This window comes from Prunus persica, chromosome G1 (genome assembly GCF_000346465.2).
Source record: "Prunus persica cultivar Lovell chromosome G1, Prunus_persica_NCBIv2, whole genome shotgun sequence".
Lineage (NCBI taxonomy): Eukaryota > Viridiplantae > Streptophyta > Magnoliopsida > Rosales > Rosaceae > Prunus > Prunus persica.
The window spans coordinates 47,421,894-47,444,039 of NC_034009.1; the positions used below are offsets into that span (position 1 = coordinate 47,421,894).

Consider the following 22,146-nt stretch of genomic DNA (forward strand, 5'->3'; position numbering starts at 1 on the left):
ATATAATCTTCGTTAAAATTGGTCATGGTAACCCAAGTTCAGACAAGAACAGAATACTCATTTGAATCGAAACATTGATTACGCACCTCAAAATTTCCTAAGCGAAGATTGAGCTAAGTTGCATAGTAGACTTCAATTGATCACATAGGAAATTCAGCTCAATATTTGTATACATAGTTTCATTGACTTTTGAGAACCATTTGTCAGTAAGAGCCCTTTAAATGGCACGGGCATGTCAGTCGAACATCCAGCAATACTTGAACATAAAAAAAATAAAAAGTAGAGATAAAATCCAAATCCTGTTACTTCAGTTCTGTTTTTTGAACCAATCCTCATTGCACATCTTCCTGTTCAGCATCTTCAATTTCTTCATCCTCTGGCACCCCACGAAGGTAGAGAACGTTGTTACATCTGTTGAAGATGTGTCAGCTCATTCATTGGACACTCAAGGTTATGAATGCATATGCATGATTATGTGCTACATTGATGTTAAACATTACTTTTAAACAGAAACAGGTCGTGTAGAGGAAAATTGAGAACTTGAATAATCTACTGTGTTTACTGCATGGCAGTTTGTTACCGAAGTCACCAAAACTCCACCCAGTAAAAGGGAAGAATTATAAATCTCCGATATGGCATATAGAATACAGCAGTCTGAGAATTGCACTATCAAGGAGCTATTCCCCAGTATCCTATATTTCGCTCAATTGTAGCTATATTACACATCCATGTATGCATGCCAGAAGGTAAACCCATGGCATCCAAAAGGTACATGATCCCAACTTTTGCACCTTTTGAGGACCATTATTAACCTCAATGGGTAATCTAAGCTCCTTTTTAGCAGTCATTAAATTAACACTGTTCCATTGCATTGCCTCCTTTAATCATCTGATCCCAACTTTCTTCCTCAAGGGTATTCACAATTATCTCAATATACCCTTTTTTTTTTGTCTGAAAGTAAAAGTTCATCTACAGTAGACAGAACATGATTTCTTACGTTGGCTAATGTTTCACACCAGTAAATAGCATCAAAGCAGAGATGGGGGCAGTAGTGCGATATTATAGAAAGGGACCTTTTAGAGAGAAGGAGAGAGATTCATATGCCTAACATTACATCCTTTTCAATGTATATGTAAGTCATAATAAACTGCACACCGTCTAGTAGCGTACATTGTTAACTGAAGCCAACAGCAGCTTCAAAGTTACTCATAATGTTATATGTGGTTCCTAGACATTAGTTGCTTTTCCTGGAGGAAAAAGGTAAACTACATGCTAAAAACCATAAAAAATAAATGCAATGCAAATACAAATAGAAGGCACATTCCACCAACAAAATCTAAGGAAGATTATAGTTAAGAAGTTCAAAGCATTTGAGCAAACTCGCCTGATCAAAATCTCTCCCAGATTTCCTGTGAATTGTCCATCAATATATTCTTCTGTGTTGGCCAACTACGCATAAGATTACATATATTACACATCACTACCAGCTTCAGATTTATAGTCTTGCAGTAAAAAGGGGGAAACTACAATATGTATTCCGTATGAGTAAAGAAACCAGAGTTCAAATTTTAAAGTAGTACCTGCAAGTTCATATAGGAATCCACCGAGACCAGGAAACCTGAACGGATGCAGTATCAAAGAGAAGTAGAAATATGTTAAGCGCATGGTCATCAATTTTTAAGGACCCGAGAAATAAAAAACCTAGAGCATAAGGGTCAAAGACATCTCCAGAAACGAAAACAAATTATACCTTTGTACTCCATTCCCCATTTAAGTTTCACAATCACAGTCTTTCCAGTCAGATTGTTCAAGAAAGGTTTCGGGTTAACTGGTATTGTCTGCATTTTGCGAATGAACAAAAGTATCGCAAATCAGGGCATGCCATTATGTTCAACAAGTGAATTTAAATATACTAGCAAATAAAAATATTTTCGACGAATTAATGCTCAGATGTTATTCATCAACTACTAACTAAACACATGAAAATATTATTGTGCTTTTTAGAAGCAATATTTTTTTAATAATCTCACATTAAAACAAAATGAATGCATATAAGAATCTTTCATATAACCCAAATATTATTTAGGAACCCAGCAGACCACAAGTTACACTAGCATATTATTGACTATAGCAAACCCCGAACTTCCACAAAAAAAGAAGAAAAAAAACCACCGTAAAGCCCAAAATAAGAAATTATAAGAACTCCCAAAGAGATGGTAAATTTTAAAAAGAAACCAGAAAGTTTTAAAATATGTGCCGCAATTAGATACGAAAAAGACCCACAAAAATCTTTCTAGTATAACATATTTATGCTTATGCGAGGAAGAAAGTTAGATGAAACAGGAATTACTCACGGCCATTGGCGATTGAGAAGACACCTTCAGTCGAGCTGAGCTGAAAGACGAGGTTTTTCTGTGGACTTCACGAGGGTTTAGGTTTCTCGAAACTCTAAGGTCCGGACCACTGAATTCTATCTACACCGTTGGGCCTCCTTTTAATTATATACAGAGAAAATTTTAATTTGATGGGAGGCCCTTTTCTCTTTGTATATAATTTAACCAGAAAAAAAAAAATTACGTGCATGTATTTTCTTTTTGTCTTCAATATAGTAATCCCATCAAATTAAAGTAAGAAAAGTGTGAATCATAGAACACACAAAAATCACAATCCACATCATTTAATATGAGTTATCGCTTAAATGTCAAAATAGTTCATGTGTTTTATCCTGTTGGCCAATTTAGTCTTTGTGTTTTCAATTTGGCCAACTTAGTCCCCGTATTTTTAATTTGGCCAATTTAGTCCCTATTCACAACCACAAACGACCCAAATCCTCCACCCCACAACAACTCTCTCTGTCTCTCTTCCCTTTAGCCACATCCTCCTTCTTGCTCGACCACGAGCTGCAACATTTGCTGCTTTGTTTGCTCCATGGGAACCCAATTACAGTGCAAAAGCAAGGTTTATAGGAACGACCAAAGAAATTTTTGAACTCCTTTGATTAAAGAAGTTGCTTAGCTTAGGTATGCCCTTCATATGTGGTGAACCTGTTTTGTGACAATAAGGCCGAGATATATATTACACATAATCAAGTTTAGTATGATCACACGAACAATGTTAAAGTAAATCGACATTTTTAATTATTAGAATATTTAATTATATTTAATATTTATGTGGAGGTAGGATCCACTTGTCACGTCACCTACGCAATTGTTGTAAGGATTTATGTGTATGAAATTACAAAAATACCCCTACAATGTTATCACATTTAACAGACTTTTGCATGAAGTTGACGACATGGGGCAAGTAGTAGGTCACCAAACCTTGGTCAAGTGATGAAAGTGGGCCACTTTAAATTTGGGGAGGCAATGTGAGATTTGACCGTAGTTTCAAGAGGTATTGGTGTAAAGAAGTCTTATAAATATTGACAAGACCTGACTCGAATTCCACCTCGGAATTCGTGTCGAACCCTATTACCCATTCAACATCAAACCGATGCTAGGCCCACTTACTAAAAACATCCTCTTCTCCGAAACAAAGGAAAAAAGGATCGAGACTTCTACCGAAAATTCGACAATCTCCCTTAAAAAATGGACTTTACCAAAATTTTCACCAGTAAAAAACAACCGAAAAAGAAAATACAAACTACCAGCACACACGATGCAGCAGCACACATGTTACAAAATAGGCCTCTAGCCTTAACTACAACCCTACACGGCCAATTTCAAAAGTTTAAGAGTGGCTCCAGCGAAGGAGCCCAGCCCGAGGCAAGGGCAGAAAAAAAAAAAAATTTCGCTCCATCGTGCAGCCCAGGCCCGGGTTTGGTGTGGGACCCACCAACTCGGGCCAGCCCAAAGGCCAAACCAGCCCCAGGTCCAAAACGCGGGTGCTGACGTCAGCGCTGGCGTCACGCTGACGTCAGCTAGGGCTGTCAAAAAATTTTTACCGTTGGCGCGTGCAATGCACGCGCCAACGGTAAAAAAATTTTGAATCAGCGCGCGCTGACGTCAGCGCTGACGCTAGCGCCAACGATAGGCTGCCACGTGTCGCGCTCAGTGCCTTCCGATCTGCTTCTCCTTTCTAATCCAACGGCTGAGGCTTTTTTGGGTGAAAAAAATATGAAAAAAAATTCTAAAAAATTCTAAAAAATTCTGGTATTTTTTTCTATAAATACCTATCAATACCCTTCACTTTCAACACCAATACTCTTACATTTCATTATACTTCTACTAATATTCACTCTTTTTACACAACATTTTCCTCTTTTTCATCTAGCATTTTGATTTCATATTTTTATGGCTTCTTCTATCGAAACCGGAGGGGCTGAGATGAAGTATGAATTATAAACTCTCAGAAATGAAAATATAGAAAGATGTGGTGTGAGAGGTATGAGCTGAGACTCTGGTTTTATAGAAAAATTTGGCAAGATAGACATGCCACGTGGCTTGATTTTATTGGATGAAAATCATATCTGAAATTTGAAATTCATCCGAAATTTGAACCCAAATTTATCTGAAATTTGAATTTTGAAATTCATCCGAAATTTGAACCCAAATTTATCTGAAATTTGAATTTTGAAATTCATTCGAAATTTGAACCCAAAAATTTATCTGAAATTTGAACTTTGAAATTAATCCGAAATTTGAATCCAAATATCTTATCCGAAAATTTTATCTGATTATGAATAGTCTTGACACGTAGGAATCCGAAAATCTTATCTGAAAATATTACCCAAATTAATTATTTTCATTAAAAAATAGGAGGAAAAAACAAAAAAGTGAATAGTAATTGCCATGGCTAAGGGCAACGGGTGGAGAAACGATTTACTATTTGCAAGGGCAACCACTATTCACGTGAATAGTGCTTGCCCTAGCTCCACCCTTGCCATGGCTAAGGGCAAATGGGTGGAGTTGCTCTAAAGAAATGGACAAGAAGTGTCCTACAATTAAGCCGAGGCACGTGAAGGGGAAGGCTCGGCCTCATTCTCCAGCTGCTAAAGCCAGGCCGCATTCTCCAGCCGCTCCATCCGACAGCTTCTTGTAAGACTCCAGCTCCTCCGGCCGTGTTCTCGCAAGCCCCCAGAGCTCCAAAACCCGGCTGCCCAGCTTCATCGCCTCGCGCCATTACAATCCATTCCGGCCGTCTTTGAGTTTCCAGCCGCTGTGAATCCAAGACTCCAACCCACAATTCCGGCCGCCACTTTAGCTCCCAACCGCTGCAAACTAGAGTTCCTTCGAGCTTCGAGCTTCCAGCCCGGTCGCAGTCAAGCCTTGGATTCCGGCCGCCATTTTTCTCCTGCCCGGCCAGCCTCTCCAATCCGGCTGTTATTTTTCTCAAGCCCGGCCGGTCTCTCGAACCCGGCGCTATTTTTCTCAAGCTCGGTCTGTTCTCGCGCACAGTAACCCCAAGAGCCCGTTTGCTTGTACTTTCGCAAAGGGCCGGGTTAGGTGGATTTTCACCACCCTCAAACACCTATGGATTGTAATATTTGCATATATAGTTTTCAAAAGAAAACAACTCTGAGTTTTGCTATATATAATTTGTAAGAGATAAACAAATTTATAAAGGAATGGTTTTGGTGACTGATGGAGTCAAGTACTGTGTTGGTGTTCGCAATGAATCAGATTGCTTTGATGATTGGTAATGGTTCAGTTGAATTTTTGTTGGTTAAGTTAAAACTGCGGGTAATTAAACAAGGTGACATATTGTTTAAGTTTAAACGTGAATAATAATAATAATCATCATCATGAAATGGCCCTTGAATTTTTCAAAAATTTTCATTTGAGTTCTCAAACTCTCAAATTAATCAATGTAGTTCTTGATCTTTTTGTTCTACACATTTTGGTCCCTCTCGAGTCTCGTCGCTTTATGTCAAAATATTAGTTAAATTTGGTCATGTACAGTGAAAGTGGTATTTTCATCAAAATACAACCTATCTACCCAAGATAAAAATGGAATCCTGTGTATTTTGCTCAATAAAGTTCTATACTCTCTTAGATAGAACCCAAATTTAAAATTCTAAATAGAGAGAAGATGCCCATATTGAGCAAAATAGACAGATTAATTAGTGATAGATGAACATAATTTGAGAGTAATTGGAAGAATGGAGAGCGTATTATTTCAGTGGGGGTAAACCCCTACTTATCGCAATTACATGAATAGAGTGTAATACTAACCTTAACTACTCATCCATCAAATGCATCGGTGGTCAACAAAGCCATAGCCCTAATCACTATCTTGATTTAAGGCATCCCCACCAAATTTACAACAAAGAGAGCATTCTTTCCTTTTATAAATAAACTTCTCTTCAGTTTTATTGGAAGAACTTACATAGCATAGATATAGCGATGAATTGATGTCATCCCTTTAATTAGGGTTCATGTTTAGATCGAACCTGAGCGCCTGGATTTGTCCCCAGATGTGGATTTAGGTTTAGAAACAAAGCCGGTGGTTTTACCATTAAGAAAATTCTTGAACCAGTGGGCTGATTGTTTAGGATATCTTTTATTTCCATTTTTGTAGTCCACAAAGTAGATACCAAACCTAACAGTGTAACCGTTGGCCCATTCAAAGTTGTCAAACAACGACCATGCAAAGAATCCTTTAACATTAACGCCGTCCCTGCTCAAAAATAGGAGTTAATACAATCACGTTAGTGAAATTATTGGCGAGGAAATGAGAACAAAGTCTTGCTTTTGTTAGGCAATCACTTACTTGATGGCTAATTGAAGATAATAAAGATGTTCATCGTAATACTTAATTCTGTCCTTATCAATAAGAGCTTTCTCAAGCGACAACTTGGGATCATTATGCTCATCAACTCCTGCATTAATATAATAGCCATAATGATTATTGTTAATGTATGTGGACACATTAACTAGGTTATACTAAAATTATTGAATGTTTTTAAAGATGTAATTATACCATTTTCAGTGATGTAAATAAGTGGATTCTTATACTTTCGCTTTGTATAAAGTAATACATCGCGAAGTCCTCTCGGATAAACATATAGCCAATCTGAAGCAGCCTGCCGAACCAAGTAAAACAGTGAGTTGCAACATCATGAGGCTAAACTCAACATGTCATACAATTAAAAGTATGCTATATATTTAGCTTTGTATACACGTACCACTGGACCGATGGGGACACCATTGCGGTTGTCTGCCAGAATAATATGCACGTTTTGAAGTCTTGTTAGTGCATGTATAGATACATATATACATACAAAGTAATTTAAAAAAGAAAATCATAGCCATATTGGCAGCCTAAGTTTTTAGATCTTCTACTCACTTAATGAATCAGCCTGAGAGTCCGTCGCGTAACTTGGCTCTCCGGCCTTATTGGGAGGAACAGCTTTTGCATACGATGACGAGTAGTAGTTTAGTCCAATAAAATCAAATGAACCCTTTAACATCTGGGATTGCTCTTTGGTGAACTTGGGCAATCGATTCCCAACAAGAGATTGCATGCTCTGCGGATATTGACCCCGTGTCAGGGGATCCAAAAACCTACAATGAAGATCGAACGTTCCAAATGTTAATTACATTTCAAAGCATGATATGGCCACTGGCACATTTGAAAGCAATCATTAGTACTGATGTCGTGCACGGATGAATACAAACCAAACCAGATAGATAATTCTACAAGTGCATACCATCCATAACTAAAATCCATTGCTCGTGATGCAGCATCTTTGTCGGCCTGTGAATCAGAAAATGGCACAGAAAAACCAGTGTTCAGCGCTATTCCTACCACGCCCTTCTGTGTAGCCTGCATGTGCGTGGACATTCAATATTCATTAGTTTAATTATTATATATTCAGATTTAGAGTCTCTCACACACATATATATATATTGATAACTTAAGGAACATGGACTAGAGAGTTGACCAGAAATTTCTCTCTGTACACTTTCATAGCGGCTGCATGAGCAAGAAGTTGATGATGTGACACCAAATATGGCTCAGTTCCTGAATTCCCGCCGTTACATTTTGTATGGTTAGAACATCGGCCTGGTGCAAACACTCCGGATGTATAACCAGCGTTGCTAAAGGTATGGGGCTCATTTAAGGTGATCCAATGCTTAACTCTGTCACCAAATTCTCTGAAGCAAATCTCTGCGTAGTCTCGAAAATCATCCCTATATATAAAATAAAGTGTTTGAATATTTTAAGCGTTACGGACATTTAATCCAAGATGATAAGAAGAAGTTGAAGCAATCTCTTATTTTTCAAATCCTGTATATGGGCATTTCTCATGCACACTATCATGGTATTATGGAAGTTCGAACCTGAGACCATTAGTCTGCAAATTAAAGTCCTTTTTCACTGAACTAGACCCCTTTTACGAAAACTAGTACTATTTAAAGCTATGATCACTTACACACTTTTAGGGCTTAAAAAACCACCGTATGCATCTTCAATGCCTTGTGGAAGATCCCAATGGAAGATTGTGACAAAGGGCTTTATGCCTGCAATATTTAAAAGCACAATATATATATATATATATCAAAATGAAAATGAACAATTATTAATGATTTTTTTCGTTGAATATTCCTTATAATAATGAACAGCGAGAAGAGCGATGCAAATAACCATTGGCTACAAGCTCGTTGATGAGGTTGTTGTAATATTTGATTCCTTCTTGATTCACGCCCCCACTTAGCATTCCAGCTGATCAATAAGTCCCAAATGAGAATTCATGTAAATAATGATGAGGATAACAATATTAATATTAATGTTGTTATATATTTCATTGTGTCTTACTGGGTAAGATTCGAGACCATGAGATTGAGAATCTGTAAGCATCCCACCCCATATCCTTCACAATCGAAACATCTTCCTGCAACAAAATATAAATTAGAAAGGATGTCAGAAAAACCTTTGCGCTCTTTAATACTTAAATTCTTATAATATAATCTTCATTTTCTACTTTTTTTTTCAAAGAAAAAAGTGCGAGTTCTACGTACCTTGTAGCGATGATATGAATCAATAGCCACATCTCCATTGCTGCCGTCCGTTATCTTGTCTATTTGTTTTCAATAGAAACATGTAAGTATAAACTAATCAGTGGTCATAAGAAAGAGGACACATGAAAAAAAAGAAACCTGGATATTTGTGAGTGAATGTATCCCAGATACTTGGCCCTCTTCCACCTTCTTTTGCTCCTCCTTCAAACTAAATTATTCCCACACACAAATAAACAGACATAATAAATCAAACTAATCATTCTAATGAGAATCTTCGAAGAAAATCTATAGATGAGGTACCTGGTAAGCTGCTCCAGCTGATCCGAATATGAAACCGGGCGGAAAACTGCCCCGGTTGAGGGCTTTAGCAGTCAATGTAGGATCTTTATGCTTTGACAAGGCAGCTTCACAACTTATGACTGCATATCCAAGAACAAGTAGGAGGAAGCCGAAAGGAAGATCGCCTAATTTAAGTACCATGATTGATTATTTCAATTTGTTTAGTTTCTATCTTCTAGCTACTTGGCCTTTATATACATAGTGGAAGAAAAAACATGTGGTAAGATAAAAACCCTAAATTTGAAAGCTGCCTAAATATGGCATGCATGCATGCACTTTTAGGAAAACCTGAGCCCGATAACTTCAGAAGTTGTCCGTACCCTTGATTTCAATCAGAAGCGGTCAACGCGTGCGTAAAAGTTGCTTAACAAATTCTAGACCACAGTTGCAACAAACATGTACTTCAACGTCTGAAAAATATTGCAAAATGAGAAATCAATGTTTTTACATTTATCCGCATTTCGCTACATATGTATTATTCTAATAATATGAGTTATGACGTAACACATAAATTAGCAGAGTTTGTAATAGGTATAAATTCAAATTCAAATTGTTATAAAGGCCAATAGGCATGCACGCCAAAATGCTAGTATAATATAAAATATATCAAAATCATCCTCTACATACAAAGTTTTGGAATTAGTACCGTCTGGACTGCAACTGCATCTGGGTTTTCAGACCCGTGAGTGGGAAAGAGAGCATTTCTTAGCTGAGTTTTTTCAGGAGCAAGTTTCGACAGGTGGCAAATTGAATTCTGATCATTATGGGCCTGTTTGGTGGGCTTGAATTGGATCTACAATCCACAATCCTGTCACGTTCGAGCCCAACCCAACCCCATAGAATTCTCCATCTCTATAGGTCGTAGCCGGCGAACTTGAGCCGTTTCCAGCGAACCCCACCCATCTCTGGCTCTGGCTCAAACCATGTCATCTCCGATCTCTTATTTCTTTTCTGGGACTCGTTCGTCATAAGTGATTCTTCTGTGGTCAGTGTCTCCTTCGTCCCCAGTGCTTCTCTTTCATCGTCAAGATCTTGCGTTTTGTTTTGATTAACATGTGACTTTTAATGCTTGAATTTTGCTGGATTTTTCATTTTCTCCAAAACATATTTGATCATGCACTATTGAATTTATTGTGGGTTTCTCTTCTACATTTCATGGGTCTTTCTTTGCAGTGTTTCAATGCCTGTACGAGTGTGTGTCTGTCCTGTGACTGCAATTGGGTACATCGTTTGAAGTCCTAGTTTTGTCTTTTGACTGATTCAATGATTTCTGATGTTCATTTAAGCAATTAAACAGTAATTTGACGCGAAATCATTATCTCAATCATGCATTTGATTGTTTAGATACATGAAAGTTGAATTCTTGTTGTGCAAATGAAATTTTTGATGTGGTTGTTTTGTTCTTCTCAGAGTAAAACGGCATTAACCCAATTGCTGGGAGAAAAGGAAAAAATGAAAAGAGATTTTGAAATAGGAAAACTCCTTCTCACAGTGAGTTTCATTAAGTCATATGTTTTCGCATACTTGGGTTGGGGTCATCTCTGGGAGTGAAGAATTTCTGGCATAGCTAGTATGGCCAACTGGTTTCTAGTTAAAACACCCTGAGATTAGCTAGCTCCTCAATTGAAAATTTTGTTTGTTAGCCGATTCGTGTCTGAAATAGCATGTTTTTAACATTATCCAGTGTCTTTGTCCCACGTAACACCAATCATAGGATAGGATTAAAGATATTAAATATGATCCAGTATAATCCAATACTAGGTAATAATCCTATGATATCCAATCCTGCATGGCAAACGAGGCCTATGTTCAGATTTTACCCATACTTGCCCCCTGGCAATGTATCTTGTCATTGTTGAATGGTCTTTTTCTTCTTCTGACTTTACAGAGTTTCTAAGCGGCTGTGATATGGCATCATTCCGAGCATTCTTGAACAGTCCAGTTGGTCCAAAAACAACTCACTTTTGGGGACCTATTGCAAACTGGGGATTCGTTGCCGCGGTATGCTTCACTTCCATGATATCTAGAATGTATTTGATTTCAAATGAGGTTTCTTGCTTTTTGACTAATTCTGATCGTAATGGGCTGATTTAACAGGGATTGGCGGATATGAACAAACCTCCAGAAATGATTTCTGGCAACATGACAGCAGGTCCAAGATAACTGGTTTTCAAGGATGTCAATTATTTTCTGTATATATTATGTTACAGGATTGTAATTTACTTTGGATTTGGTTCTGCAGCAATGTGCGTTTATTCTGCATTGTTTATGAGATTCGCATGGATGGTGCAGCCTCGCAATTATCTACTTTTGGCATGCCATGTCTCAAATGAGACTGTCCAACTCTATCAACTCTCTCGCTGGGCAAGGGGTCAGGGGTAAGTGACTAGCTGATTTTATCATCAATTTTAGAAAAGTAGAAATAAATTTATAATAAAAATGGCAATATGCTTAAGTTGAGTTGTCAATTGTCATAACTTTCCTTTAGGTGGGGTTTTCTTTACTTACTCCGACCTTTTGTATCAAAAATGGTTGAGCCTAAACATAAATTGCTCCTTAATAAGAAGGCACTGCATGCATTGCCTCAAACACAACATCTTGAGATTTACTGTCATTTTCTTGCTTTATGATAGGTACTTTCCCCAGAAGAAGGATGAACCTGCGTCCGAGTAGCGTGCTGCTTCTTTCATTCATTTGCTGGTCCATTGTGTTGTTTGTTGTGATTTTTACCCAAAACAGTGTTGATCTCGTGTATGACTCATTTAATACAGTTCTATTTTGATATTAACTCAGCAGATGGATGTTCAGTGAAACCTCTTCTTCTATCGTCTAATTTGTATTTAATGTCATGCACTGGGTTTTTTACTATATATTTTTTATATATAAAATATTTGTTTTTAATCAATTGTGTAGAAGACGTAAAATCTCTTACGGTACGAGGACGTTAAAGAGTAATAAGGAATTGTAAAACGTTGCATACAGGTTGCTGAAAAACTTGCACTTTCATTCAAAAAGATTCAGTTGGATCACCCTTACCCCAAATAATATGTGAAGGGATAATGTTTTTTTTTTCTTTTATCAAAAATTTGTCGAGCAGCAATTGCCTTTCACCTTGGCATGTTTGGCACCACCCCCTCCCCTGTTACACGAGCATATAAATGCTCCATACTTTGGCGCCATCAGGATCATGATACATCGGCGAGATCTTCACATTTTTAATCTTTTGCTACTTTTCTTGGATTTCACCTTCTTGCCTCCATATTCTTCAGAAGATTCCTTGTTTCCACTTTTTGCTTCAGCTTCCTTCTTGATTCCTTTCTTTTCCTTTGATTTCTTCCTTTTCACAGGTGGTGTTTCGCCCTCATCTCTCTCATCTTCATGCAGCGGCTCATCTCTCTCATCTTCCCTGTTTCCACTTTTTGCTTCAGCTTCCTTCTTGATTCCTTTCTTTTCCTTTGATTTCTTCCTTTTCACAGGTGGTGTTTTGCCCTCATCTCTCTCATCTTCATGCAGCGGCCAATCGGCTGCAGAATGGGCAATTTCTGCTTCTACAGAATAAAAAGGAAAACTTGCAGCCAAAGTTTTGGGGAACAATTACATGATAGCGCAACTCTCAGATCAGAGATAGGAAATAGGAAAACTAACCTTCATCAGCAAAATTGGAATCAAAAAGAACATTTGTCAGATGCTGCTTCAGGTGAACCTGCACAATTAATCTACAAGAATGACAAAGCTGCAGCATAAATGATTGTTACTCTTCTAACCACATTTAAAATCTGTTGCCATGAGCTTTAATATATAAAAATAGCCCATTACTTGAGTATGCATGAAACCATGATACTTAGCAAAACAATACAGGGCGATAACATACAGCGGAAAGTAGTTGCCGCGTCTTCACATTCCAAAGCCGTAGATAGCTATCCAATCCTAGGATAGGAGGAAAGGAGAACTTAACATCAGTATGAAGATAATTTTGGTTTCCAAAGAGAACTCATAAACTTCACCGATAAAGTTTAAAAATTACAAACAAATGTTCAAGATCCTGAGAATGACTTCAAAAATGTAATAATAAGCATGCCCAATATTTAAAACTGCAACCATGCACTCACCACATGATGCTATCACTGGAAACTCAGGGTGCCTTGCTATGGATCTTATACTACCTGAACACTTCCCCAAAAAGCAACCTAACAATTTACCTGTAAAAAACACAGAATTAAAATAAATAAAGCAACTTAAATATAGTCCAAAAGAGAGATTACAGGATAACAGAAACAACATCAAGGCATCTTCTATATTATCATTTTCTGTTGGGAAAACACTACCACCATTTTGTTCCTATCGAAGCAAATAAGTAAGACATGTTATAATTCACAAATCAAGTAAGATACCAACTAGCTCTTAGTCTAGCGATACTCCTCTTTCCAAAGTTGGAAGAGGTCCCAAGTTCAAATCCCCCCTCCCCAATTGGTCAAAATTTATTAAAAACTGAATTAGGAATAATGCTCTCAAATATGAATAGGACTTGAAAAGGGACCGCCATAGTGTACATTCCTAATCCCCAGCAGTTAATCCATACCCCCAACTAACTGTTTACCAACTGTATTGAGACTATTCTTAATTTTGATGTAACGTACAAAATTCCTACAATTTATACTCATGATCATGATAGAAGTTCACATACAAATTTGCCAAGAGTTGATATACAAGTATAATTGAGCCTCATGTCAGTAGTTCTTGGGCAGAACCAAGGGGCATCCTATGGATGGTAAACTCAACTTCAAGCAAGAATGTGAAAGCCCTAAGCTCAGTCCATATAAAAGGCACTGCCCCCATTGACCCCACCACTTATGTACTAAAAAACATATGTGCACAACACGAATTGCAAACAAAAACATCATTATGTGCCCACTAAAAATCAATGCACCTGTGCGGATGTCAAAAGAAGCGAGGTCCCCAGATCCATTCCCTACGTAGATGGTATAGCCATCTAGATCTTCAGCAACAGATTTAATAGCAGTCTCCCGAAAATCAAATGATATGACAGGTCTTCGCTGAGCAGAAATGTCAAAAAGACGAACCTATTGAATAAAACAAGTCATAAGGTGTCAATAAAATCATTTTTGGGTAAGCTACTAGGAAGTAGACATTCAAAACACTGAACTTCTAAAAGAAGAAAAACATGATAGGACTCCAAGTACACAAAGTCATCCAGTTTTTAATAAAACCTATACTATATTCCTAATTTGCACAGGGGTTTATAATTTCATATGGCAAATATTATGTTATATTATAACCACTAAAATGCAGAATAACTGCCTACTGTTGGAAATAGGAAGCATTCGTCCAAAGTACATAAAGAAAGGGAGTACTTTCCACAAGTAGTTTATTCCCAACTGAAAATAATAAGAAAAAAACATCCCACTGTAAGCAATTATTACCTCATGGCTGTTGGTGCCAGCCACAAATTTACGATGATCATCTTTACTCAAAAATGTGGCAGATGTGAACCAAGTTGGGGTAAAGATACCAAGGCTGTTTTTAGGAGGCTGCTCAGGGTCAAAAAGGTCAGAATAAATGTAGGCCATACATTTGCAAATGAAAAATTTATGTGCCAGTTTGTTCAAAATGTAATGGGGGAAGATAGAAATGCTCACAGGTTTTGCTGTCCAAATCTTGGCACAGCTTTCAAGATCCCAGACATTCATCTCAACACGCTTCCTGAATTCGAAAATAATAAGGTCATCACATATCATACCAATATGCTACTGATGATACTCTTTGATTAATTAAAATTATGTAGATCTTGAACCTCCTATAGTAAGTTACTCAAAATGAGAACTCACCCTCCCGATAAAAAATAGTTTTCACTTCCATCCACTTTAGAACATAAAATACTGCCGCCACCACCTACACTCCATGTTCTTGAAGACCCAGTAGAAGCAACATCAGCTGCTGATTTATTCACTTCAAAGGATCTTATGCTTGCATTTCCTTTTGTTGTACACGTAAGCAAAGTGCAAGACCTAACAGCAGACAATAATCGAAAAAAGATCCATAACTGTATGCACTGAGGGAACAATACCACTGATTTTAAATATATAAAAACTTCTGGAAGAGATCAATGACTGACATAAGAATATAGCAAAATTAGAGACATCTCTCACAGGTTTAAGTGCAAGACAACTTGGCTGACAGGGGACACTTGTTTAGGTTCATAACCTCACATACATGCAAGCAGTTGAAACAGAAAGTAAACAAATGAAATATACAAGTACCAATACATTGTGCATGTATGAGATGCATTCCACAAACCACTGAACCAGACAATGCATCCTATATATGAGTAAGGGTACTGCAATTACTCAAACTTGGTGAAAAAAATATTAAAAAACGAGTGAATCTAAAATTTGAACACCCAACCATACCCAAGCCCATGTCTCATAGGATGATTCAGTAGTCTAATTTTACTAAAAATTGCGTAGCCAATAAGAAAATGGGGTTTGTGGTTGCTCATTGATATCGGTAGAAAAACGATGTAAGCACAGAAGGCATGTTACCTAGAAGCCAATTCCGACTTCTTTTTGGCAAATAAATGCAATCCAGCAACGGGGTCATCTTCAGACTGAACACCATTAATACTGGCATTGGAGACTGAGAAACGGAGATCCCCATTAAGAGGATTAAGAACTTCAACCTGCAAAACATATAAGCACCTAACATTTATCACCCCCTCTACTGAACCAGAAACCACAAATTGCTCCCACATATTCATAGTCCAGAGATGCACTCACCGTGCCATTTCTTCTTGCAACAGCTAGTAACTGCAACATAGCAAACAGGAAAAAGTTAAATAAATAAGGAACCATTCATAAAAAATACATTTTTACATATTAAGTATTAAGAAACAGAGCAACACATGCCCAATTGAAACTAAAGCACATTCCCAAGACACACCTGAATAAAATGCTAAATCTCAACAGACCAAAACACATTGTATTAATTCTAACACAAACAAACAAACAAACAAACAACAAACACAAAGCAACACATACTGGGTCAGAATTTCGGTCATCGATAGAGGCGGCGAGCACGCATTTAGAGGAATCCGGGTCGCCCCACCTCTCAACCACCTTAGGTTCTGCTCTTCCTTGCTTACCTCGAGCTTCAACAACTATTAATGACGAAGAGAAAATTGTTGTTCAGACTATTAGCAAAAGAATTAGCAGTTGATTTTGATTGAAAAAGAAATGGGCAGCTTAGGATACAGTTACCTTTTATGAGACCAAGCTCGTCGAAGGTTAGAGCTCGAAGTGGAGGGCAACCTGGACAATCGAGTGTGGACGTACGAGGCATGTTTTACTCTCTGCTTCAACTCAGTCACAGAGTTTGCGAAAGAGAGAAACCCCTTAAACCCTAACCCTCAACGTCTTTGTTTTGTGTTTTTCTTCTTTGTTTTTTTTTTGGGTCTGAAATTGGGCTACAAATATAAGCCATTAAATATGTTTCCGATGCAACGATGGCACAACTGAGCGGACACAGCAGTGGTTTGGTCTACGCGTGCTAAATTAGAGGTCTGGATTTCAAAACCTACTCTCTCGGACATTGCTAATTTTAGTTTTGGGCCAATATCTTTTTCTATTTTCAAGTCAACTATAGAAAAGCCCACCACCCAAATTCTTTTTAGCCCAAACCCATCACCATTAAAACCATTAACACCGGTGCGTTTGAAGGAAATAAACTTGGAATTTTGACAAAAGTTAGAATTTTTAAATTGAGATAAACTAATTGTTGAGTTTTTTTTATATAACAAAAAACTTTACAAATAAACGTTAAATTCTATGTTTAAATATGTTAGCCAAACAAAAAACTTTACAAATTTTAGAACATTAATTTCCGTCATTTTAAATTCCATTATTTATGAATTCCTTCGTACTTTTAAATTCCTCATCCAAATGCACTGTAAATCTTTCAACGGCTCTGGTTTCATCGACGTATTCTTCTTCTTCACCATGTTCTTCTCCTCTCTTATTCGACTTCTTCTTTTTATTCTCTCATTCTCTTTTCAGCCGCCACAAACTTTTCTCTCTCTCTCATCCAAATGCACTGTAAATCTTTCAACAACTCTGGTTTCATCGACATATTCTTCGTCTTCACTATGTTCTTCGCCTCTCTTATTCGACTTCTTCTTCTTATTCTCTCATTCTCTTTTCAGCCGCCACAAACTTCTCTCTCTCTCTCTCTCTCTCTCTCTCAGCCACACATTCCAAAATAATTGTTGTTTCATGGAATTGACAAGAATACATACCTTGTCATGCATATGGATAATTTTTCCATCTCCAATGCATGCAATCAATGATCCCCAACATCCTAGAAAAGTTGTGTTGTTCCTCAATTGCAAGCAATCTTGCAATGTCATTGTTGTTTTGCAATCTCAAGTACTCATCACCAAAGGTTGCAACAACTGCCTTGACAAATCTTTTAAGACTCTCTAAAGCAGTGCTTTCACCAATCCTCACATATTCATGCACATTATCAGCGACATTGCCATAAGCAAACATCCTTAGTGCGGTTGTGATCTTTTGAAGGGATGATAACCAAGAAGTCCAGTGGCATTTCCTTTGTTGAATAAACTAAGGATCCTAATTTTCCAATGTGTTTTTAAGTAGAAGAACAATGTTATGACTCATTCGGAACCTCCTCCAAAATAAATGGCCAGGAAATACAGGTAGATCATCCAAATAGTCTTGATAAAGATTTCGACCACCTTGAGCTACGTTGCATGGAACGACAACGCGACCTTCAACAAAACCATGACGTCTTGATGTTCTTCCCTTATTAGCTAAATTCTCAGCTTCTATTCATGCAAGCAATACATGTTCATATTGTTCATCAAGGACATCGTTGTCGAAGAAAATACTACGTAGAAAACGACTTGCTATAGAACAACACGCCATAGATAATATTGAGAAATGAAGCTACGGAAAAAATGAAGTTAAGATAAAAGAATCAGAAATGAAGGAAATCAGTTTTTTTTAGATTGGGGAAAATGAGTGAATATATGTTCTTAATTATAAATAGACAACATGTCATTTTGAAAAGAAACAAACAATATGTCATTTTGAAAAGAGAAAAAAAAAACTAGCCATTGAAAAATTAGGGTAATCAAATATTTAAATTTTAAGAAATAATAAAATATTCGAGATTAGAGACTTTCCAGAAAATACTCTAAAGCTGCGAAGTGCTAAAGCTCAGCAGCCAGGTCCCAACAAGTCCAACTCTGACTCTCACCGTCGTTTAAAAAATTCATTTTCCCTTTTGGAGACTTTGTTTGCCTTCGTTGCCACTGTGGTGTTCTGTCATGTATATTCAATGCACCTGGGCAGCCCATGAAATGCGCCTCAACTTTTCCTCATTGATAAACTTGTCCAAGCATTTGTACGTAGACTTTAGATTTGTTAAGACTAGAGCATTCAATCCAAGCATTTGAAAGCTTCGTGGAGGAGAGGGTCACGTTAATGAGGGGTTCAATCCAACTATTCAATCATTAAAAAAAGTTTTGGTTAAATAGTGGGATTGAACTATTCTTTCAACCACCTCACCCACAACCCCTCATTATAGCATTCCCGCATGTTAATTAGGTGTTCATAACTTTCATGTAATATAGGTGAATTCTCACATTCTGAGCCTTATGAGAAAGGGCCTAAAGGCCTAAGGAAAAGAACCAAAACGAGACCCACAATAGGGCAATTTGATTCTTGAACCAAAACTAGATAGATAAAACCGTTTCTCGACCAAGCTCAATAAACACAAATTTTCAAGCTAAATAATTACTTCTTTTTTTTTTTTGGTGGTGTGAAGGAGAACACTGGTTCTAGAGTCGTAGACAACAATCTTCAAATGGGCGATCTTAGATGGGATGAGTTGTTTTGCTTAGGTTTTTCATCTATAATAATTTGGAGTTAGGTGTACACTAAATATTATTATTTTTCTATAATTGAAATAGTATTTTGGTGTAGTAAACGTAAAATATGATGATCATATCGACTCTTAAGCCATTTTTTTCTTAACACCAAACTAGATCTAAGTGTAGGCGCAACTTCGTTGAACCGCAGAATTCAGGTGGATGAGACTGTTGCTGGTGCTTTACCTTTATGAAAAAATAATTTATGCCTTTTGAACTACCTATTATATAAAGTACTTCAAAAATATTACCTATTAAATAATTGATGCTGGTGCATTACTTACCAAACCCATCACCATCAAAACACTAACTTCTACTCTTAAAACCCCTCATTATAGCATTTTCGCACGTTAATTAGGTGTTCATAACTTCATGTAATAAAGGTGAATTCTCACATTCTGAGCTTTATGAGAAAGGGCCTGAAGGCCTAAGAAAAAGAACCAAAACGATCCAAACCTGACCCATAATAAGGCAATTTAATTACTCATTATGACCCCAGTTTTATTTTTTAGGGCTTCATGATGATTAAAAGAAAATAAGTTGTAAAATCCTTTGCTTAATAGGATTTGAGCAAAGTGTTGATTTTCAAATCGTTTTTAACCTTTATTTTAATGTTAATAAATAAATAAATAAATTTGTCTTGATAAAAGTATTTTATTCATCTTGTACATATCCTAGGACTAAATAAGTTAAGCTAACAGCCTTAGCCTAAAGCCTAATAAGCAGCCACTAAGCTAAATGTCTAATAACTCAAAGGAAAATTTTGAGTTGTTTTCTTCATTTTGATTTCCTTACCACTCTCATCTATGAATCAAACAAAAGAAAATTATGGAATATAGAACATTCTTTTCTTTTGCATTCGACATGGATTTTAACCACCAAGCTTTGTGTTAAGCAAATTTCTGGACTCCTGCAGCCATACCTGTAATCGATATGTTTAATATACTAAGAAACCCCAATTTTCCAAAATTTTCACAATCCAATTTCAAAACTTTTTTGTACTTTCAAATTTTCACAATTTATTCCTTATCAATAAAAAGTGCCTAATTATGGACTCATTATTGACATGATGTTCGTTTCAATCATACGGGTTATATTTAATTTTTTTTTACTTTTGTTACCATCATTATACTACAAAACGCCGAATTCTGCACCACGGATAGCAATTATATTGCAAATACCCTAACTTTATCAAAACTGAAATTACATTGAATTACTTACATATTGCCAAATGCAACTTCGGGTTTTCTCAAATATAACAATCGGACATTCGTACTTACCACTTCCAAAATATACAATTCACTTTCTCAACAACCTCTTTCATGCTCTTCGCCTTCCTATCCTTGCATCCTTCCAGAGAAAGAGAAAAGAATCGAAGGTCCCGACGAGGTCGAGGTCTAGTGGTCGGATGAATCCTCGGTCGAAATGGAAGAAACAAGCCCTCTTTTACCTTGAGTGGTCAACGTCCCAATGAATCGGGACGAAATGGGAGCAAGTATGAGAAGTTGTAATGCCAAAATTTAGAAAAGCGGTAATTTGAAAGGAAGGAAAAAGCCCTTTTCTTCTTTTTTTCCCCCCCGGAAAAAAAGAAGGTTAATGAAAGTTGCGACGAGGGGTCAAGGCCCCCGGGCTTTGTTTGGTTTTTAAGGGTAAAAAGAGAGGTTTTGGGGGTGGTTTAAAAGGTAAAAGGGGAAAAAACAAGCGTCTTTTCAAATGGGGGAACAAAAGCACAGGGCAGTTTCCCCCCCCCCCCCCCCCCCCCCCCCTCCCTCCCCCAATTTTTTTAAATGTGGAGACAGTCCCAAAATTCCCAAGGGCTATCTTATATCTTCCAACATTTCAATATTCCCCTTTCAAATCAATTCTTCATCCTAAGATTTCCAACCCTTCTTGCAAATCCTTTTGTTCATTATACTCCCCACCCTCATGGCATCTCAGCGTGAATTTGATTACACAGCTGAATGGAATAATGAACTTGCAAATGCTGCAAAGGAAAACTCATAAATGCACAAAGGAATGTGTAAAACCCGTTTTCAGGCTGTGAGTGAGTGAATGAGTACTTATAAGCAGACACTTGACACTTCTTATTCTAGATGTGGTAGGTTTTTCTTATTTTCCTTAATTTCTAATTTTGGTTATTTTTTCTTCCTTGGGTTTGATTTTGTTTCTTTCATTTGCAGGGGTAGGCTCTAGTTATGTGATTCAAAATCATAGGAAGGAAAAAATGAAGTCGGATGAGCCCTCATCAACACTGCCTCATCCTTTATCAACACTACCTCATGTTTTATCCCAAGATCTTACAGTATTAGGTGAGTGGAAATCCCAAGTAAACCACTCTCCCTCCCCAAAAATTTTTAAATGTAGAGACAGTCCCAAAATTCCCAACAGCTATATCATCTCTTCCAACATTTCAAGATTCCCCTTTCAAATCTTTTCTTCATCCTAAGATTTCCAACCCAGAGCTTTCTTTCAAATCCTTTTGTTCATCATACTCCTCACCCTCATGACATCTCAGCGTGAATTTAATTACACAACTGAATGGAATAATGAACTTGCACATGCTGCAATGGAAAAATCAAAAATGCACAAAGGAATGTGCAAAACCCATTTTCAGACTATGAGTGAGCGAATGGGTACTTATAAGCAGACACTAGACACTCCTTATTCCAGATGTAGTAGATTTTTCTTCTTTTCCTTAATTTCTAATTTTGGTTTTTTTTTTTCTTCCTTGGGTATGATTTTGTATCTTTCATTTGCAGTGGTAGGCTCTAGTTCTATGATTAAGACCATAGAAGGAAAATGAGTTGGATGAGCCCTCATCACACTACCTCATCCCCTATCACACTATACCTCACGTTTTATCACAAGATCCTTTCAGTA

The 22,146-nt window shown here is 37.1% G+C and overlaps 4 protein-coding genes across 8 annotated transcripts; 1 reads left to right on the plus strand and 3 right to left on the minus strand.

Moving 5' to 3' along the window:
• Positions 94 to 2,480, minus strand: LOC18789602 (probable small nuclear ribonucleoprotein F). Its single transcript, XM_007223758.2, has 5 exons — positions 2,355 to 2,480; positions 1,751 to 1,838; positions 1,581 to 1,618; positions 1,385 to 1,449; positions 94 to 411 (listed from the first exon to the last, which is right to left on the minus strand). Exons 1-5 carry the CDS (start codon positions 2,358 to 2,360, stop codon positions 333 to 335), a joined length of 276 nt encoding a protein of 91 aa, XP_007223820.1. The 5' UTR covers positions 2,361 to 2,480; the 3' UTR covers positions 94 to 332.
• Positions 6,109 to 9,443, minus strand: LOC18789974 (beta-glucosidase 12). Its single transcript, XM_020558632.1, has 13 exons — positions 9,264 to 9,443; positions 9,102 to 9,171; positions 8,964 to 9,022; positions 8,761 to 8,836; positions 8,590 to 8,667; positions 8,378 to 8,465; positions 7,886 to 8,135; positions 7,652 to 7,767; positions 7,288 to 7,505; positions 7,127 to 7,158; positions 6,922 to 7,024; positions 6,712 to 6,820; positions 6,109 to 6,618 (listed from the first exon to the last, which is right to left on the minus strand). The coding sequence occupies exons 1-13, from the start codon at positions 9,441 to 9,443 to the stop codon at positions 6,381 to 6,383; spliced, it is 1,617 nt and encodes a 538-aa protein (XP_020414221.1). The 3' UTR covers positions 6,109 to 6,380.
• On the plus strand, positions 10,164 to 12,170 carry LOC18789393 (mitochondrial pyruvate carrier 1). 3 transcript variants are annotated; one of them, XM_007223479.2, is made up of 5 exons: positions 10,164 to 10,287; positions 11,191 to 11,303; positions 11,400 to 11,454; positions 11,545 to 11,680; positions 11,936 to 12,170. In XM_007223479.2, the coding sequence occupies exons 2-5, from the start codon at positions 11,211 to 11,213 to the stop codon at positions 11,973 to 11,975; spliced, it is 324 nt and encodes a 107-aa protein (XP_007223541.1). In that variant the 5' UTR covers positions 10,164 to 10,287; positions 11,191 to 11,210; the 3' UTR covers positions 11,976 to 12,170. The 3 variants fall into 3 exon arrangements, with proteins under 3 accessions (XP_007223541.1, XP_020410458.1, XP_020410457.1); XM_020554868.1 differs by lacking the exon at positions 10,164 to 10,287 and adding an exon at positions 10,704 to 10,793; XM_020554869.1 differs by lacking the exon at positions 11,936 to 12,170 and having other exon boundaries at positions 11,545 to 11,684.
• LOC18790214 (WD repeat-containing protein 74) lies at positions 12,286 to 16,960 on the minus strand. Of its 3 annotated transcripts, XM_020554866.1 has the most exons (13): positions 16,577 to 16,953; positions 16,358 to 16,476; positions 16,097 to 16,126; positions 15,863 to 15,999; positions 15,149 to 15,328; positions 14,960 to 15,023; positions 14,744 to 14,851; positions 14,230 to 14,383; positions 13,412 to 13,501; positions 13,174 to 13,229; positions 12,948 to 13,005; positions 12,769 to 12,850; positions 12,286 to 12,639 (listed from the first exon to the last, which is right to left on the minus strand). In XM_020554866.1, the coding sequence occupies exons 1-13, from the start codon at positions 16,656 to 16,658 to the stop codon at positions 12,510 to 12,512; spliced, it is 1,290 nt and encodes a 429-aa protein (XP_020410455.1). In that variant the 5' UTR covers positions 16,659 to 16,953; the 3' UTR covers positions 12,286 to 12,509. The 3 variants fall into 3 exon arrangements, with proteins under 3 accessions (XP_020410455.1, XP_007222926.1, XP_020410456.1); XM_007222864.2 differs by having other exon boundaries at positions 12,286 to 12,850; positions 16,577 to 16,944; XM_020554867.1 differs by lacking the exons at positions 12,286 to 12,639; positions 12,769 to 12,850 and having other exon boundaries at positions 12,943 to 13,005; positions 16,577 to 16,960.

Coding starts and splice junctions, on each gene's coding strand:
- LOC18789602 (XM_007223758.2), bottom strand. Junction 1,450..1,580: donor ATTCCTATATGAACTTGCAG/GTACTACTTTAA, acceptor TCTTATGCGTAG/TTGGCCAACACAGAAGAATA. Junction 412..1,384: donor CTGGGAGAGATTTTGATCAG/GCGAGTTTGCTC, acceptor CATCTTCAACAG/ATGTAACAACGTTCTCTACC.
- LOC18789393 (XM_007223479.2), top strand. CDS start 11,211: ATGGCATCATTCCGAGCATTCTTGAACAGTCCAGTTGGTCCAAAAACA. Junction 11,304..11,399: donor ACTGGGGATTCGTTGCCGCG/GTATGCTTCACT, acceptor CTGATTTAACAG/GGATTGGCGGATATGAACAA. Junction 11,455..11,544: donor TTCTGGCAACATGACAGCAG/GTCCAAGATAAC, acceptor TTGGTTCTGCAG/CAATGTGCGTTTATTCTGCA.
- LOC18789974 (XM_020558632.1), bottom strand. CDS start 9,443: ATGGTACTTAAATTAGGCGATCTTCCTTTCGGCTTCCTCCTACTTGTT. Junction 9,023..9,101: donor ATTCACTCACAAATATCCAG/GTTTCTTTTTTT, acceptor GAAAACAAATAG/ACAAGATAACGGACGGCAGC. Junction 8,837..8,963: donor ATTCATATCATCGCTACAAG/GTACGTAGAACT, acceptor ATTTTGTTGCAG/GAAGATGTTTCGATTGTGAA.
- LOC18790214 (XM_007222864.2), bottom strand. CDS start 16,658: ATGCCTCGTACGTCCACACTCGATTGTCCAGGTTGCCCTCCACTTCGA. Junction 15,024..15,148: donor AACTATTTTTTATCGGGAGG/GTGAGTTCTCAT, acceptor TTTCGAATTCAG/GAAGCGTGTTGAGATGAATG. Junction 13,230..13,411: donor TCCAGTGATAGCATCATGTG/GTGAGTGCATGG, acceptor CTCCTATCCTAG/GATTGGATAGCTATCTACGG.